This window comes from Lottia gigantea, assembly GCF_000327385.1.
Source record: "Lottia gigantea unplaced genomic scaffold LOTGIsca_96, whole genome shotgun sequence".
Taxonomy (NCBI): Eukaryota; Metazoa; Mollusca; class Gastropoda; family Lottiidae; genus Lottia; species Lottia gigantea.
Genome location: NW_008711113.1, coordinates 303931 through 322165, shown reverse-complemented (window position 1 = coordinate 322165; position 18235 = coordinate 303931). Strand labels below are relative to the sequence as shown.

Here is an 18235-nt window from a genome sequence, read left to right as displayed (position 1 = left end):
TAGCAATTGACCATGCGTAAAATGATTAGCAAATACGATGTAGCAAAACAATTTAAACACTACTGCTAAATCCTTTGACTTCTTATAAAAGTTTACCGGAAGTATATGGTATCGTACATTGCTTACAGCCCCAGCAAATAACGTTATAGTCCTCGTTCAATAAATGATGTAATGTAAAACCATCCATAATAATAATCCATTCATATGTTTGTTAAATCGTAATATACTTCGCCCATAAACTTGATAAATAACTGGTTTGAACTCTTTTGGTTAGCTAGAGACTCTGGCGTTTCCTTCTCGACAGCTGGGTCATTAGGCAGTTTGCATCTATTTTTATAAAGATATTTGTAGAATGTTGTGTACACAATAAATAAATTGGTTAGTAATGAGCAAAGATTCGATGTTCGTTTATTTTGCTAACATTTCATTTTGTGTAGCATGATGTCGCATGTGATATCGAAACGTGACCTCGGCTGTGTAATTATTCAAATTAGTCGTTATTTTCCACAACACTATTGAAGAATGGTTAGGGGACAGTTAAAACCAAATTTTGAAGAGGTTTTATTCTGCTGTAACATATTAATGCTTTTGAGTTCATTGGAGTTAGCGACCTATACGATATTCGCACTTACAGAATACCTGGTATCACCTTGCATTTGGGATTGCCGAGAGTTTGTTGAGACATGTCTCTGCACAATACCAATACTGTTCGCATAGTTTTCTCTTTAGTGTCGCTTACAAAAATGAAAAATATCATCTGAAGTCAACACAAAATCGCATGCCGTCGTCTTTCTTTGCAACGATTAGTACATGCATACTCTGAGGTGAACTTAGAATTTATTCCTACAAGATGGCAATACTGTTCGCATTAGTATTCACTTTTGTCTCGTTTACAGTCTGAAGTCAACACAAAATCGCAAGCTGTCGTCTTTCTTTGCAACGTTTATTACAGGAAACCTTTAAGGTTAACTGTATTTCATTAAGATATTGAACCGAATAGCTGTGGTTGTAGTTTAATGTAAACCATTTCCGGTTGAGCCAGGGGCTATTCTGTTTGATATACCATTTTGATAAAGCGACTGTCTGCACGTCATCCTCGTTTTTTTGAAAATGTACTGATTGTTTTCTAAGATATGTTTAAATTGTTTTGTATCATTATCATTTCTTTAGTTTCGTTTATTTAGTAGATGCTTCCATTGAAAAAAAATGTTGGTCGTTGACCGGATTTGACTTGAGAACAACTTAAAGCCAGGGTCTGATTGGATTTCAACGTTTAGAACTAGGCTCCTTATTCCCGTACGTTGAATTATGTCTCCCCTAAAAGAAATTTATCAATGACCATTTTTAAGGGTTTCTGTAGCATTGTCGGAGTGAGTGAGAACATTAATGATGGTCGTGGGTTATAATCTCAAGGGATCGATGCTTAATGTACATGTACCTTAATTGTTATGTCTTTAGAAATTGTTGTTTTTTTTTTTTCAAGTCAAGCTAAGTTCTCCAAAAACGATTTATTATTGCGAATTAAGTGTAATAACAAACGCCATTAAGCTGTGAAGTTTGTTAAGATATTTTGAGTGGGTATGCAACTTGAAACTGAAATTGAATCTATCTTGTTACGGCCTTAATTATCTCGCGTAGTTATTGGCGTTTTGTTTTTTGTTTTCCTTCTTGTGTATTCATTTGTTCTGTCTAATTAAATTCCTAATTAAAAAGCACTATTTTAAACTAATTAAGTGAATGGGTGAATATTTTTAATTAAGCTAAAAGAGTTTTTCAACAAAAATTTCGGAATTTTTTTTCTTTTAGAAGGTAATTTGTTGAAAATGGTTTTTTTCTTATTCTAAGGCAATTTTTAACAATTGAATTTGGAACCAAGTTTGTTTGAACACGTCTTCACAAATCTGAAAATGATTTTAACGTTTAAGTCAACGCATCGGGAACTTAGTGCTAGGAGCGAGCGGGTTCGATGTTCTGAGCGAAGAACAAGATCATTACCAGAGTGTTGTGTGGCTAGGTATGCTTTAGCAGTTTTCCAATTTCTCATTTCTTCATGCGTTCATTAAGGTACCAAACAGTAGCACATAAAACGTGGCTTCATTTCCTGTCGTTCATTGCCGTAGGGGATACCGCTTTAAAGTTCACAATAGTGACACAATTTCCTTTCAACCAGATCAATTAGCAATTATATCTCGACTGCATGAATGTATGCGAGTTAATTTCACCAGGATCAAGACCAAAATGTCGCGGTATTACGATAATGGTCGTAACATGCGAGTACCGTTACGTTAATTTCGCTCGATCCGTTAGCATGTACATTGGTATGTCAACATAAAAAGACAAACTTTAATTAACTATCACCATTTTGTGGGTAAACATACATCGTCCACTTTGTTATGGTTGGTTTGAAAGGCCTAACTGGCCTTGGACATTTTGACTGATGTCTATAATTGGTTTTGATAAGAAAAAACTAGCACATGTCCCAGATAAGGGTGTTTTTTTTTTTCTTTTTTTGAAGAGAAACCTTAAGCTGTTCAGGTTTTTTGTATTGTTGGATAGGACAAAGGCGATGGTATTGTTGAACGAGTAAGCGCATCCGCTTAGCGCCCACTTTTGAACATAAAGTTAATGGCAGGACTGCTGTGGATCGCCAAATCTCGAGTTATGGTCTGTTATGGAAATCCCAGAGGCTCCCTTGGAAAAAACATTATGTCATTTGGTCGAGACACTGTGGAGGCTTTGTATTCAAGTCGGAATCTTTTCCGTTACGTTATCTTATATTACGTTCATGCCATCGGCCCCGTCTTGCTCAAAGGAGGCAAATCAAACCAACCAAGTTTCAAGTATAATGTTATATATAAATAAAAATTATAAACGTATCGGTAACATCGCTCTATGTTTGATTTTTAATTTTCGTTTCTTTTGAACGTCTTGGTGTTGAGGATGTGTTCAAATTTTCACTTCAAACGTGGGAAATATGTTCATAGTTAACTCTTCATTTTATGTGCGATGGAGGCGATATTAGATTAGATTTTCAAACTGATTGAATTGACGAAACCTGCCAAAATATACAGATTGTATGCGTTTTACATAAAGGAATATGACGACTTTAGGTAAATTTGGTGTTCTTTTCTCTTTGATGTTGCTTGTTACTTTTTGAATAATGTCATTTTAAATTATATTGAGTTGATTGGTTAGCGAAACATGCCAAAATATTAAGATTCTTCTTAAAGATTGCAATGGCTTATTGGTGATTTTGATCATTTGGTTGTGGCAGAAATTACCAAGATCTTTCCTGGATGACACTTTACAGTTGAAAAACTCGAAACATAGTGCAATCTAGATATTCAATTTCGGCTGATTTTTTTTTAATCCATTTCATTTCAAAGTTCGGCGGACATTTTCATTTTCATGTGATGAAGGAGTCCAGTTCATTTCAAGTTCGTTTAATTTTCTAATTCTTGCGACTTGGACTTTGACTGTTGCATCACAAAGCAAAGAACTTTCACAACACGGTCATTGTATTGAGATTTCACTCCTATCACCGTCTCTATTGAGACATAGCTTTCCTCTGTTTATATTTACCTAATGATTGTTTGTTTGTGAGGATGTTTACTTCTGGTTTTTACGACGATCATTGTTCGGCCATTTCGTACACAATGCTGTCTGAACTCGTTTGAGACAGTAGGTGTTGCGTTGAAATACGTCATTTTGGATATTGTCAATAATTGCGATATAGAGATTTGGGATTGTGATTTTGTCGTAAGGTATGGTCTTTTTTAGATTCTTGTAATTGCGACAATTATTCTTCGATAGTTCCGTACAAATACGGTCTACAATAACAATACGGCGACGAGTTTCGAATGCACCGAAAGACTTATTTTAGAAGGATGAATATCGCAAAAAAATTGAACATGGACATTGATAAACATCGCGCTATTTGAGTATCGTGTTGTATTAAAGACAGTTTAAGACTGGGTTTTTGACAAAGAGTGCCGCACCATTCCGTACTGACGCTCGTCATAAGGATTGGGTGTTATCGTCTACGTTTTTCATGGACAATTTCTGAAACAATTTGTACTTTAGCGATTTTTTTCATTAAAAATGGCATTAACTGTTCTTCTTTCAAATCGAAAATCTTAGCCACACTTTTGTACTTATAGAAAACTTAGAATATCCGATGCTAGGAAGCCGGCATAAGAATGAAAACTTTGACAAACGAGCATGGTAAAAGACTAAAAGTGGACCATTCTGTTCTCTTTTTTAGCATGGAAAGTCAATTCAGAATGTATGGCGTACTAAAAATTCCATATGTAGTTTTATAGAGGAAAGTTACTCGTGCCAAAAACAATATTGAAACCATTGTCTTTAAAAGTAATGAATGGCTTCCAACACCGGGGTTTGCCAGCTTGTACTCAAGTGCAGTGGCGGTTCGTCGAGTGCTTGTCACACGAATTTTAAAAAGCTTTCATTCATTGAAAATATCAAGTGGTAGCAATAGTTGAACTGGGTTAAAACTTTATATTGAAAATTATTGTTAGGTCTCTCTTTGAGGTGGTGGGTTTTATTCACTGTTTTATTGCATACGATATGCGTTCGTAAGAATTGTGTATATGGTAATTGATCTCTGCTTTAACAATGATTTGATAATGTGTTTTCACTGGTATTCTGAATTAAAATGCACACCTGAATGTCTCGTTTCATTTTTTCACGAAGGTGACTCCATTTGTCATCCATGATCTGACGACATTTGTTCATCTTCTGTCGTTCTAGTTCATGTAGTATTCAACCAAGGAAATGTTCTGTTGACTTGCAATCTCTTTTAATAGTGTTTTTTGTTTGAATTTAGGATAGTTAGTACTTGGTTTATTTATAAGAATTATTTTTGACAACCGACATTCATCCATCGAAGACTATTTCATGCGGTTATATATATTTGACGACGTAGTCTGGCGGATATGGCGTTGTTTTGACTATGCGATCATTTACGCACATGACGTTATTGTCGCACATCACTTTATTATGTATTCATTATGACGTTATTGTCCACGTTCTAAAATACTTAAAAGTTCATAAAAGTGTTAATGTATGCTCATTTGTCTCTTTTCAGGAAATCACGATTCAACACAACTCGTAATGAACACATCAATGGGCAGTAATGGACCCAGCCCCGGATCAAACACAAATATGAACGCTAACACGAACAATAACGCCGCAGTCAAAGCTTGCGCCGGGTGTGGTGGTCGCATTTGTGATCGTTTCTTATTACATGCCTTGGATAGATATTGGCATACCGGCTGCTTAAAATGTTCCTGCTGCCAAGCACAACTGGGAGAAATTGGCACATCCTGTTTTCACAAAGCTGGCATGATCCTATGCCGAAATGATTACATAAGGTAAGCGCATTTTAGTAATTTCCAGATCACCTGATACCGCTTTTTTTATTTGGTTTATTTAGTCTGAAACGACATCATGGCACTGCGTCAGGCCTTCATACATTAAAAGCAGCGCTATCAACATTCGTCGTAACAGATAAAATTACGCCTACGACCAATTCAATCGTATGGAGTGTAGAGACAAACGGTCCAAACCTACCGAAATCCTAATCATATTCCAGGACTCGATCTTTGCTTTTGTGAACTAACGACGGACAGACATATTAGCGTAGAATCAATGCATACTGAGCCAAAGTATTGTAATTGCTTCCTTTTTTCTGTTAGTACACATATACTCAATTATATAACAGGTTGTCAAGCTGTAAAAGAGACAAGTGTCTGTTTTTGCTGTTAGGTTTACAGGAACTCAAAGCGTTATCGGGAAGTTTTAAAAAAAAATATAGCATAGCAATATCCGGCATGTATCATGATATCGATATGTTAAGGTGTTTTGTCTCTTTTCAAATTTGTGAAATCGCATTATGTTTTGTTTATATATTTCCTCTCAGCTTCCGTGTACGTGTTTTGATATCAGAGCTGGTTAAAAAAAGGTGGGAAATTAAGAACCCCTGTGTAATATACTGCTACAATGATTATGTCTCGGTGAAGTCGAGATGACAAGTTAACGTTGGCTTTCAGCGGATGCTGATGTCGCAAACTTGGTAGTCGTAGTAGTTGGTAGTTGGATTGGTTCAAATGGGATGATTCTGTGCTTGTGGTTTGACAATCCAACATAGTCAATATCATTTTGATTATGTAGACTTATTTTTCGATACGATTTTTCATTGGTTGAGGATCAATGTTTCGACCAATCAGCTTCATTGAAACAAAAATTTGTAAAAAATTTGGTGTTAAAGAGGTCGCTTATTTTAATAGATGTCCAAGATGGAATTTAGATAGATATTATTGTTTGCGACGTTTGGCATTTCGGATCAATGGCTGCGTATGGAATCTGACTCGCGTACCTTATCAAAATGCATTGATGCTGACTTAACACGTAGTTATAGAGAAAAACCACCCTCGAATGATCTACATAATCATGATCGTCACACATAACGTTGCCTACTTCTCGAATGCCCACTGACTCAAAACTTCGATTCATTTTTAATATAAAATCTGAATAATATACAAAACTAAATTAAAATCGAAATTGTCTGTAAAATTTCAATTTATCTTGCGCGTTTGAAGCGACTTAACGGCAGCTGTTCGTGGCAAATTTCAATTCCATGCTTCCAAGTCTTTTAAATCTGATCAAACGGCATTGATTATTATAGAAAATCACTTAATACCATGATATGACTACTGACACAGTTTCAAATATAAGGACATAAATTAACATATTAAGCTCCACCCACCTTGGCAAGACAGACTGACAAATGACGTCACCAATAATAATAGATATTCAGAGATAAACATATTAAGCTCCACCTACTTTTATATAACTAGGAACAAACATTAGTTCACAAATTAGTTAAGTAACATTAGTTAAGTAACATTAGTTCACATCTTGACTATATAATAAAATCAGTTGGCATTCTAGATACTTTTGCTCTTAGTAACCTAAAGACCATGTAAGTTACAGATGGTTAAGAGCTATATTAGTTAAGACAAAAGTAATATTACTTAACCAACATTAATTAACAAATTAGTTATGTAATACTAGTTAAGTAACATTAGTTCACAACTTGACTATATAATAAAATCAGTTGGCATTCTAGATACTTTTGCTCTTAGTAACCTAAAGACCATGTAAGTTACAGATCGTTAAGACCTATATTAGTTAAGACAAAAGTAATATTACTTAACCAACATTAATTAACAAATTAGTTATGTAATACTAATTAAGTAACATTAGTTCACAACTTGACTATATAATAAAAATCAGTTGGCATTCTAGAAACTTTTGCTCTTAGTAACCTAAAGACCATGTAAGTTACAGATAGTTAAGAGCTATATTAGTTAACCAACATTAGTTCACTAATTACTGAAGTAACATCAGGTCACAAATTAGTTAACGTAACTATTAAAGAAAAGCATTTTTTGCCCTTTGTAACCTAAGAGCCAATATATCATATAACCAAATTTAATCCTATTATTAAAAACGTAGTTTATTTCAAAAGCTTATTGATAACCAGTAAAGATTTTCAATACATCGCAACTTTTGATGAAATATAGACTTGTATTGCTGGATTATTGGCTGTATTCAAAACGAAAGTGGAAAATTTGTTATTAATACAAATATCAAATAGAAAATGGATTTTTTCTTGAAAGACTTTATTACATATTGAATTGAAATATAATTAACTTTTATTCGTATTTACCTTATTCGACAGGGATAACTCAATATTTAAAGGTATACTACCTCTTAGGATGACCGAAAAATTGAAATTTTTAAACTTAGTTAAAATGAGTCTTTGTTCATCAGTGGACTTAGGTGTCAAACTATTCAACAGTATCCCTCTATAATTCAATAAATCCATAAAAAGAAGTAATAATTCATTTAAATGAGGAATTTTGAAACATTCTTGGAAGGGTGTTTCAATAATTACTTAGTTTAATTGATATATCGTGTTATATAGAGATTCTATTGTTTGGTCATGGCACCTGGTAAGTCCAACTGATGAATATATACTCTTGTTGACCAAGTTTGAGACTTTAAATTGTATGTCCATTTTAAGAGGCGGTATTCCTTTAAAGAGCTTAATCGAACACGCCATTCGTTGTCGATATTCCAATTTTGCTATTGTTACAGTGGTTTGAAAAACGAAAGAGACAAACTTTTCGTTTCCGGACGAATGTCTAGAAATAAACTATACGTTTACTTAGAAAATACGTTTGGCTGTAGAATAACACTGTGAAATTTACAGTCAAAATATCTAACTAACGATTAGCGTTTTATTAAGTTTTATTACGATGTCAAACAGGAAAGCAAATAGGATATGACAATGCAATGATATGGAGTTTTACGTCATATTTCTGCATCTGATTGTGCTAACAAAGACATGCAGTTTACAATGAGGGAAATTTTGCCACAAAATGAAATGGAGTTTTACGTCATATTTCTAAATTTGATTGTGCTAACGAAGACATGCAGTTTACAATGAGGGACATTTTGTCACAAAAGAAAATGGAATTACACGTCATACTTTTGTTTTCTGTTTTGATCGGGCTTATGGAAACGTGCAGTTTACAATGAGGGAAATTTTGCCATGAAATTTAATGGAAATAGATTTTTATGTCTTACGGATTGAACTAATGAGGGACATTTATCCAGGATAGTTGAAAGGTGTCTGTCTGTGACTGTTTAATCGAATTAAATAAACTTGTTAGATTACAATGGAGACAATAATATCAGAAAAAAGGAACGAAAATGTTATCCTATTTTAATTACGTGGATTGTCACTTTTGATAAATTAAATAATTATCAAATATTGTATTAATCGACTTTTATTAATAAACATGTCAGTACTTAATAGCTTATCAAGTTTAATTATTGAGATATGAGATACGCTAAATGTTAGACTGGTAGCAGGTGTTTCATCAAAAGATGTATAAATCATTGACAACTGGTGTTATTCCATTAAAAAATTATTTTTTTCAAAAGGTATTATGAGCTTCGAAGACACTGATAGCATCAATTTGCAACATTCAAATTTTCAGTCAGACGTCTGTGGTTCCTGCAAATCCACTAAAAATGTAAGAAAATGTTCTGCAGGGTTCGGCTTATGAAGAAGGTGCAATTCCACTCAAACTAAGCGTTTTATGACGTCACTATTGCAAACTTGCTAATGATAAAAAAGGGCCTAAGCGATAATAAAACTCAGAACACCAGTAGTAATTTAGCAAACAATTGTTAATTAAGAGAGGGTAGGGTACCTTTAAATTAAGCAGTAATACGCTACAACGCCCAATTTGATATTTTCAAAATGAATATATAAGATTAGACGACAGAATAACTTTAAGTAAATTGGCATAACGCTAGAAGGATAGATTCCTTATTTTAGCAATGAAAATTTTAGATTAGACGACAGAATAACTTTAAGTAAAATGGTATAACGCTAGAACAACCAATTTAATATTTTAACGACCTATTGGATGTAAATTTTCAGTATTAAACGAACCATTAGGTGTTTTTCAAACAGTTTTATAAAATTAATTGTTAAAAGGCGCTCGTTGAATATGTCGTTAGGTATGGCAAATTGCACATTGATAGTTGAAATTAAATTTAATTGGACGAATGTCTGAATACATTGTATGGCATTGTTTACGTTGTTCAAGGGTAAAAATTTCATTTCAAAGACCATATCATGCATAAACATACATTTCTTCAGTAATTAATGTTTTATTTTTTATTAAATAACGACACACTATTTTTTATGGTAGATTACTTTTGGTTTGTATGGGTTAATGGTCGAAAGCAGTCCAATGATGGTGCGGGAGCACGATTTGACATGTGCTCGCGCTTTCACGACGTGTGCTCGCGCTTTCACGACAAGATTATCATGTTGCCGACAAGATTTATAATATCAATCCAGTTTGATACTTGTCGCCACAAATGGCCCTAAATGCCAGAATGTCTATTCTTTTCTTCATTGTCTGTATTTGGGATTACCCCTTTTTAATTAGGTCGTACATTTGACCCAATTACTCCAAGGTGCGCCGGCGAACTTGGTTGACCTACTTTTGTTCAATGTCATGCTATATTGCATTGTTCTTGGAAATTGGCTATAATAAACCCATTGACCCATTTTTGAAAGAAGCATGACAATTCCACTCAAATGGTTTCAATTATTTTGAACTTTTACAGCGAGCATCTTTAGAACTTATCGGGCGTGTCTCAAGAACTTGTTGAGACAAAATAGAAAAAATGGAAAAAATTATGGCGTAAAATTTGAAGAATCATCATTAATTAGAAACCTTTTGTTCGAGAACGTCTCAAAGAAAATTGGACGAGCCACTAAGACAGAGTTGAAAACAATTCAATTATAGTATGATTCAATGCTATTGTTTGAACTGAAAACAAGTCCGTCGACAAGGCAATTAAGGTTTCAAATTTAGATTAGAAAAAAGCAAGGCCTCATTCAAGCATCGACTTCAATTTGACAATATTAGGGCCGTCCGAACAAAACAATTCAATTAAAAGCACTTAAGTTATTGGTATCTTCTTAAAAGCCTTTCGTTATTTGACATGAAATGAGTCCGCCCCTCCATTATTTCAAGTCTTCTAATAAGTAGAAAGGGGATTTATTTAATAGTGCTTTTCTCCTCGTTTCCATCAAAACAAATAACACTAAGTGCTGACGAAAGTTAATAATTTTAAGAGGGTTTGGATATTTCGCGCCATTCTCTTAAAGTTATATCTTCCTGTAATATTTGTTTTTTATATATACATGTACTAGCATTTTAAAGGTATTCATTCTCGTTATAAAGTAATAGATTCGTGTAATAGTCACGTTTATATATCATATAGCATTTTAAAGGTATTCATTCTCCTAATAACATTTTATAATTTTAAAAAGGTTGCCATTGACACTCTGCTTTATACTGATATTAGAGCTTACGTACAATATTTGTCTTGTTTGAAATAATAACGAAGATGATTTTGGATAATAATGATGAATGATGATTATGATAACGATGGACGATAATTGTAATGATATTGAATGATGATGATGACGACGACAATTTTGATAATGATGATGATAATTATGACAATGATAATGATGTTGAATAATGATTATATCGACGCTTATGTTGAATGAAGAATTTCATGAATGATGGTAATGGACGATAACTATAATGATATTGAATGATGACGAAGACAACAACAATGTTGAATGATAAAAGTTGATCATAATAAATGATGATATTTGTGGAATAATGATGAAGAATTTCATGATGATTATGATTATGACTTTGTATTGACTTCAAAGTTTGTAATTTTAAGAAGCAATTCCTTTAAAGAAGAAATATTGTCTAATATCTCCAGTAACTCACCAGTCATGTATATATCCATATATGGATGTCCGTAATTCTGTTTAATGAAGATTTTTCATGTATCGCTCTACCTCGACGGTTTTCTAATCTTTTAATGGACTACTTTAATAGATCTAATGCATTGTTTTCAGCGGGAAAAAATATAATGTAATTATTGGTTAATCATGTAAAAACACAAGGATGATAACAAAAGCCAATTTTCTAAACAGCTTTTTCACTAATTGCATTTACATCTTATCAGCCTGGCCTGTTTTTTTTTTCTTCTTTTAAAACCAAAAATATTAATAACTTAAGGCCCTTCCCTAAAATTATTTGCTCCGTTATCATCAGATCGATTAGGTGCCGAAGAGTAGGACGTAAAACTCCATTTATTTTTTTTAATTATTCGCCGCCGGTAAGTCTTGTTGATTTTTTCTTATTTCTAGAGCATATTTTATGAAAATAAGGCCTCCGAGGCTTTCTAAACTTGTTATGTGTATCAGAGACACTGATAGCATCGATTTGCACCATTTCAATTTTCAATCAGACGTCTGTGGTTCTTTGCAATTCCACTTAAACTTTGTGTTTTATGATGCCACTGTCACAAAAGTTCTTATATACCAATTGCAGCTTTTTCGATAGTCACGTCATAAAACGCTTACGTTTAGTGAAATTGCAAGAACCACAAACGTCTGATTGAAATTTTGAATGGTGCAAATTGATGCTATCAGTGTTCCCGATACACAAAATTTATTTAGAAAACCTCTTTACAATCTTTTTCAATGAATCTATTCTACCGTTTACAACAATGCATGGAAAAGACTTTTAATAACAAGTTTTATCAATTTCCTCTTTTGCTCCAATCTCAATTTCTTAATAGAAGTTCTACAAATTTTTAATCAGAAAAAACAATGGACTTTGGACCTAAAAATTAATATTTTATGTTGGGAAATGAAACTAATAAATGGAAAGGAAAAAGTCTTAATAGAATTAATTTTATTGAATATTGAATGGGATTTTCATTAAATGGACGGCCATCTTTTGTGCTTTTATGTGTTGAACAAAGGAGAACGACTGGATAAAAGGGCCCGGGCTGTAGCTTGGATGATTAGAGTGTTCGAATCTTAACATGACGTCAATTTGTTATGGTGGTGGTCCATGGGTTCTAATCTGGACTGGCGAGTGAATAAGTCATATTTCCTCATTATTCCATTCGACCCAGTTGTAAATGGGTACGTATTATCTGGAAAGAACAATGCCAAGAGGTTTGTCCACGGACCAGCTGGTAGAAAGGTTGCTATCCTTGTAAAAAAAAATGATTGTTTCTAGTGCGCGCCATTAAGGGTAAACACTCTATGTCTCAGTTATTGAGACGTATATGATAGTTAACCTGTTACCACTTTAAGATTGGTAGTGTCATCTTGACAACATTTTCCAACAGTTGACATTTATATGTGTCATGACCTGCCAATGAAATATATAATGCAATTGTCACCAAATATGTTATGGATGAACTGAAATGTGATTCAAGAACAATTCAACCACTAATTGCTTTGTCATTTTTATCGTATTGGGAGGCCTTTATTTTTAATCGATTCTATTTTAATTATTTCTAATTGAGCTGGCAGATCTCAGGGGAAATGGGTCGCCGATGTATGTTAAGGTAATGCAAGCATAAATCAATTTGTATTTCTTGAGAGGGGGGTCGCGGGGGCTGAATGAGGTATATCGTTGCTCCCTTGCCTGAAGATCCAGAGTTCGATCAGGCCATAGATCGAAATATACCATCGGTTTTTCCATCACGGTGCACGCTAGTCTTATACGTAGGAAGTTCTGATGGAAACACTGTCTGGTCTTTCGGATAAAGCATTATATCGAGGCAATGTATACTACAGATTGTACACGTAAAACGATCCACGAGCGTTTAGGCCAATGTCACTGTCCTGGCAAACTGTCCTCATGGCTCACTGTATGGCGTTTCTAATTTTCTTTAGCCCGATCAGGTGCATAAAATTTATTCCATTTCATATTTATTCTCTGTTGGCGATTTACCAAGGACAGTTTTCACGAGGACCTGTATTGTCCCTCTCTGTACCCACGACAATAGTCTACAAGATTCCAGACTAACGGTTCTGAAGCCAATATTTGCCATGTACTACCTTCATAACAGTTTTATATTATACTAGAGTCTGGCTTTATTCAAAACTCTTTTTATACTATTATGATAAAACTAGCCATAACGTACTAGCCTTTTGAAACACATTTAGTAAAGCTAGCGGCAAACAAAAGTTGAATAACGAACCAAAGAATCACATTTCATAAAAAAAGCAAAAGGTCGATGACAAGAGAGTCTATCCATTTACCAATGGTTTTGAATAGATCTGCTCGGCTGCCTTTTCAATTCAACTAAGGTCTTTTGTGACATCATTAGCGTCTCTTCAGCATCTGAAAAGAAAATTGAAATCGAATTACGTCCGAATAATGAAAAACTGATTTGACTGAAAAGATGTCTTTTCAAACCATTCAAAACTGCCGACAAAGGTTCGTCATTGGAAGCAAAAATGGGGAGGCGAAGCACTGTTATTAAAACCAATTTTCCTCTTTGCAAACGCACCGCTCGTCTTCAATAACAGTCATCGTGGCGTAGTCCCGTAGTTCTAGTTGAAAAGAATGATGGCAGGGGTCAGTTTTGCGTTGATTTCGCTCAACTTTTATGCAAGATGAAATTATCATGTCTTTTATATTAGAGTGACAAAGCCAACAAACTGGGTTGAGAGGAAGTTTTATTGAATTGCAAGGTTTGATGGGAAAATTAGACAGTATAAACGTGACCCCCTGAGTGAACCCTTATTAGAAAAGTCGACACTCGGTTTGAAGGCAATTAAATATGGCCAATAGAATATTGCATTAGATAATCCTTAAAAAGATTTTAAGTGTTATTGTTCTGAGGAAGGCAAATGTTTTTGGTATATATCTGGTATTGCACCAGTACTCTTTCGTGGATTCGAACCGAGTTTCTTCTTGTTAGCGGCTGACATTGCAAAAGCGTCTAGTCGTATGAAAAAGACAATAAACCAATACCCCGTGTGCTACATGCTGTACATGGTACAAGTCCGTCTTCAGTAGTTGGCAATTATGTCGCTGTCGTGACAAAATTGTCCCTTATTGAACAATACATGGAGTAAACTCCATTTCATTTTCTGCCAAAATATAAGGTTTATGTCCAATTATTATGTACAAGATGTCGTTGCTCAAATATTTCGTTCTGTTTTGTGTATTTGTTCAACTTGCGGTGTTTGTACCTTTTTATGTCTTAAACATGCTTTTGTATCCATTCTGAAATGAGTTTTAGCTTTTGTCGTTTTATTGCCTTACAGTTAATGACGCTTGACGTTGATGATAATCTTTATGAGTCAGTAACTTTGTAGAAATAATGCAAACATCACGGGTGCTGTTTCCTTGTGACTGCTCAAGTATACAACTACAATGGGTTTTCTCATAACGTTATCTATATGTAGAATCTGTTCGTTGCTTGGAGCAGAGGTGGCCTAGGGAGGGCCTGGGTCTCGCTAACTTAGTGCTCGGGTGGGACAATAAACCGAGCTCTATGTGCTGTTTCCTTGTGACTGCTCATGTATGCAAACACAATGGGGTTTTTTCATAACGTTATCTTATGTAGAATCTGCTCGTTGCTGGAATCCGTGGTACAGAGCAGGTCTCGCTGACCTAGCGTTCGGATGGGCTATTAACTAAGCTCTATGCGCTGTTTCCTCGTCACTGCTGAAGTATGACAACACAATGGGGTTTTCTCATTAAGTTTTCTTATGTAGAAGCTGTTCGTTGCTGGTGGCCACCAGGAAGTACCCGGGTCACGCTAACCTAGTGCTCGAATGGGACATATATTTCTCAAGTATACGAACACAATGGGGTTTTCTTTTAACCTAATGTTGTGTAGAATCTGTCCGTTGCTGAAAAAAACCAAGATGGTTTAGGGAGTGCCTCTTCACGTTAGACGTTTGCTCGTTTACCCAGGGGGTCTCGAGGTGGATACCAGGGCAAGACATGATGGTACCTTTTGCATGGAAATTTTCTTTATGTCGGTGATGCAAGTCGAAGATGCTGACACGAGTAAGCTTCTTGTATATCAGATTGTACAATAAACCGTTCTCCCGATAGTCTGGTGTAATATCCTGGCAAAATGTCTCTCATTGTCCACTGCATAGTCATCCAAGGGTTGTTTTTGTCATCTAAAATCTCTTTTAGTTTCTACATTGTTAACAATGTTATTTCGGTATTTGCAGTTCTTATTCGTAAGATGTAACTATTGCGAAATCTGAAATTGCCAACCTTTCAAGAAGACTTGCAAACTCTTTCTAAAAGAGTGCTAAAACCATTCCGAAATAAAAAACACTGAATTATTTAAGCCTCTTAAAGCATTAAGTGCCAAAAATCCCAACCATTAAAGTCCTTAATATGACAAAAGACCACATTTCCTTTTCTAAATAAAAGTTATTAGCAAATGTCTTAATCGTTTACTTGAAAGAATGGAAAATATTTCAACATTCATACTTAAAACACAATTTTTTTTCTTGTTTCTTTCAACGAAAACCGTTTAATATCCGTTTTATTGCTCTATCGTTTAACTTGCTTTTTTCTCTCGCATTTTTCCTTTTAACGTTTTTAAGTAAAGAAACATAAGCACTTCAATTCCATGGCTCATTTATTCAGTATCAGAGCTTTCAATGAAACAGTCCATTTGCTCAAATGAAGAAACTCGTCATTCTTTGCTTTCTTGATGACCAACAAATGGCCTTTTCACACGTGCTTAATGGAAAGTTAGTCCTTTACAACAAACGGTTTAATGCGATGTTGGAAATCTCACCAATTATTATTGCTTTTAGCTCAACAAATTTGTAAAAAGCGTGAAAACGAAATGGAATCTTTTTTGGAACGTTTTACTATATTTCCTGATTGTTTCGCGCCCGTTTATTGTCCCATAAGACCACAATCTTGCCTATCAGAAGACAATTTTCGAAAACTATTTGAAAATGGCAGCGAGAATAATGGAAAAAGTGGCGAGAAGATGAATTTAACGGAATTACAAGGCTTGCTGTGATTACTTCGATCTCATTATGGTCTAAAGGGTAGTTTTTAGAGAAGAATTAATAAAACTAATCAAATTTACTCCAATGTAATTTACGTTATCGTTGTAGAAGGTAATTAGACTGAAATTGCTCTTCTACTCCAAGCAGACGTAAGATATAACCGCCATTTTTATAACCCAGTATACTCGATGAACTAGTCTTTTTCTTTCAATTATGTTACTAATTCAGTTACTAATTACTGGAATATTAGTACTGGACATTCGAATAATACTTAGCTTCGTTTGATCTGCTCTTTTTGGTGCCTCTTGTCCTACTTTCGAGGTACTTTGTTGACAAAAATCTCATGGCCTATGCTATGTCTTGTACCCTATTGGCCTGATAGCCAACAAATTCTATGCATTTCTCTCCTCCAATACCACATTTTCTCAGTTTTGTCAAGAACAAACCACCAGGGTGCCATTCGGCAGACATCTTGGAGTCAATTGGAAATGTGTGCCAATAAGAAAAGGATTTTGACCATCCAAATATTGGCATGACCTTGGGAACATCTCAACCAATCGAACTGAGCTTCCGTTCGATTTAGTATCAGGCGCTTGGAGAGAAACTGACAGAAGTTTTAATCAATTCTTGTTCGTGCTGTAATCTCCGTTTATGTGATATAGATTTCCTAATAATGCTTTATTAATGTTTGCCGATGAGGTTCATTTTTGATGAAGAAGTCAAACGGCGGTCGATGAAGTGTGGCTTAAGAATTCCCTTGATCGGATCAGCGAGCTGGAAATGTCAACGGCTTTTTCACTTAACATCAAGTTTAAAGGTGGATTGTCTCTGAAATGTCCCATGGCTTTTACCTTGGCATTGGTCTTCTACTCGGGAATGTGTGGCCTTTTAAGTAGTAAGTTGCTCTTGAACCTCCTTCCTTTAAAGATACTCCTATCAACCATTTTAATCCAGAACCATGGAACATTTTCTTCATTTTTCTACCAAGCAACCTTTCAAACTTGGTGCTTTCAACCACCCGTACCTTTCTAACAATAAACCTAGGTGGTGTCTTTTCAACCATCCAACCTTCAAACAGTGGTGCATTTTCAACCACCCTAACCTTTAAACTTAGGTGGTGCCTTTTTCAACCATCCAGCAAACAAACAACCTACTTTTTTAATGGCTAAACTAGTTGTGTCCAACCTACCTTTCAAACAACAAGCTGCCTTGCTCAACCATCCTATTCTTCTAACCTAAACGTGAAACTTTTAGCCATTTAACCTTCAACAAGCCGCTTGTGGCGACCACCCTAACCTTCAAGCAAGCTTATCATCTTTTCCTGTCTATAATCCACAACAGATCGTAGAGATAACAAGGTTACCGAAGATCCACAGTACGGATTAATTCACAAGAATTCCTTAATCTACTTCCCATACTGAGGCGCTTGATTCCGAGTTCATGAAAATTTATGATCTTCCTATCCGAGAAACACACAAATCTCGGCAGATTATCTGTTAATCCGAGGTTTACAATTTTTTTTCTAGTTAAACAAATCTTGCAATACAACAGTTTCTTATGTCAATCAAAACATCCAACAAACTTATATATTGGTTCTTGTTGAACTGGTGAATCTGAAACTCGGATTGATATGATGTCTTAGGGTCCATCACACGAAACTGGCAGATTGCCTTCCACAGACGGTACTTCTGTGTTTTTACAATTTCTTTGCTGTTTTACCAG

At 34.9% G+C, this 18235-nt stretch overlaps 1 protein-coding gene across 1 annotated transcript in view; it reads left to right on the top strand.

Moving 5' to 3' along the window:
• Positions 1-5145: 5145 nt before the first annotated feature.
• Positions 5146-18235, top strand: part of LOTGIDRAFT_135197 (hypothetical protein) — a gene marked incomplete at both ends in the record, with an annotated part of 36922 nt that continues 23832 nt past the window's right edge. Inside the window, one exon of the mRNA XM_009068914.1 lies at positions 5146-5393. Coding sequence (XP_009067162.1) covers positions 5146-5393 — 248 coding nt within the window. The remainder of the gene's footprint in view (positions 5394-18235) is intronic.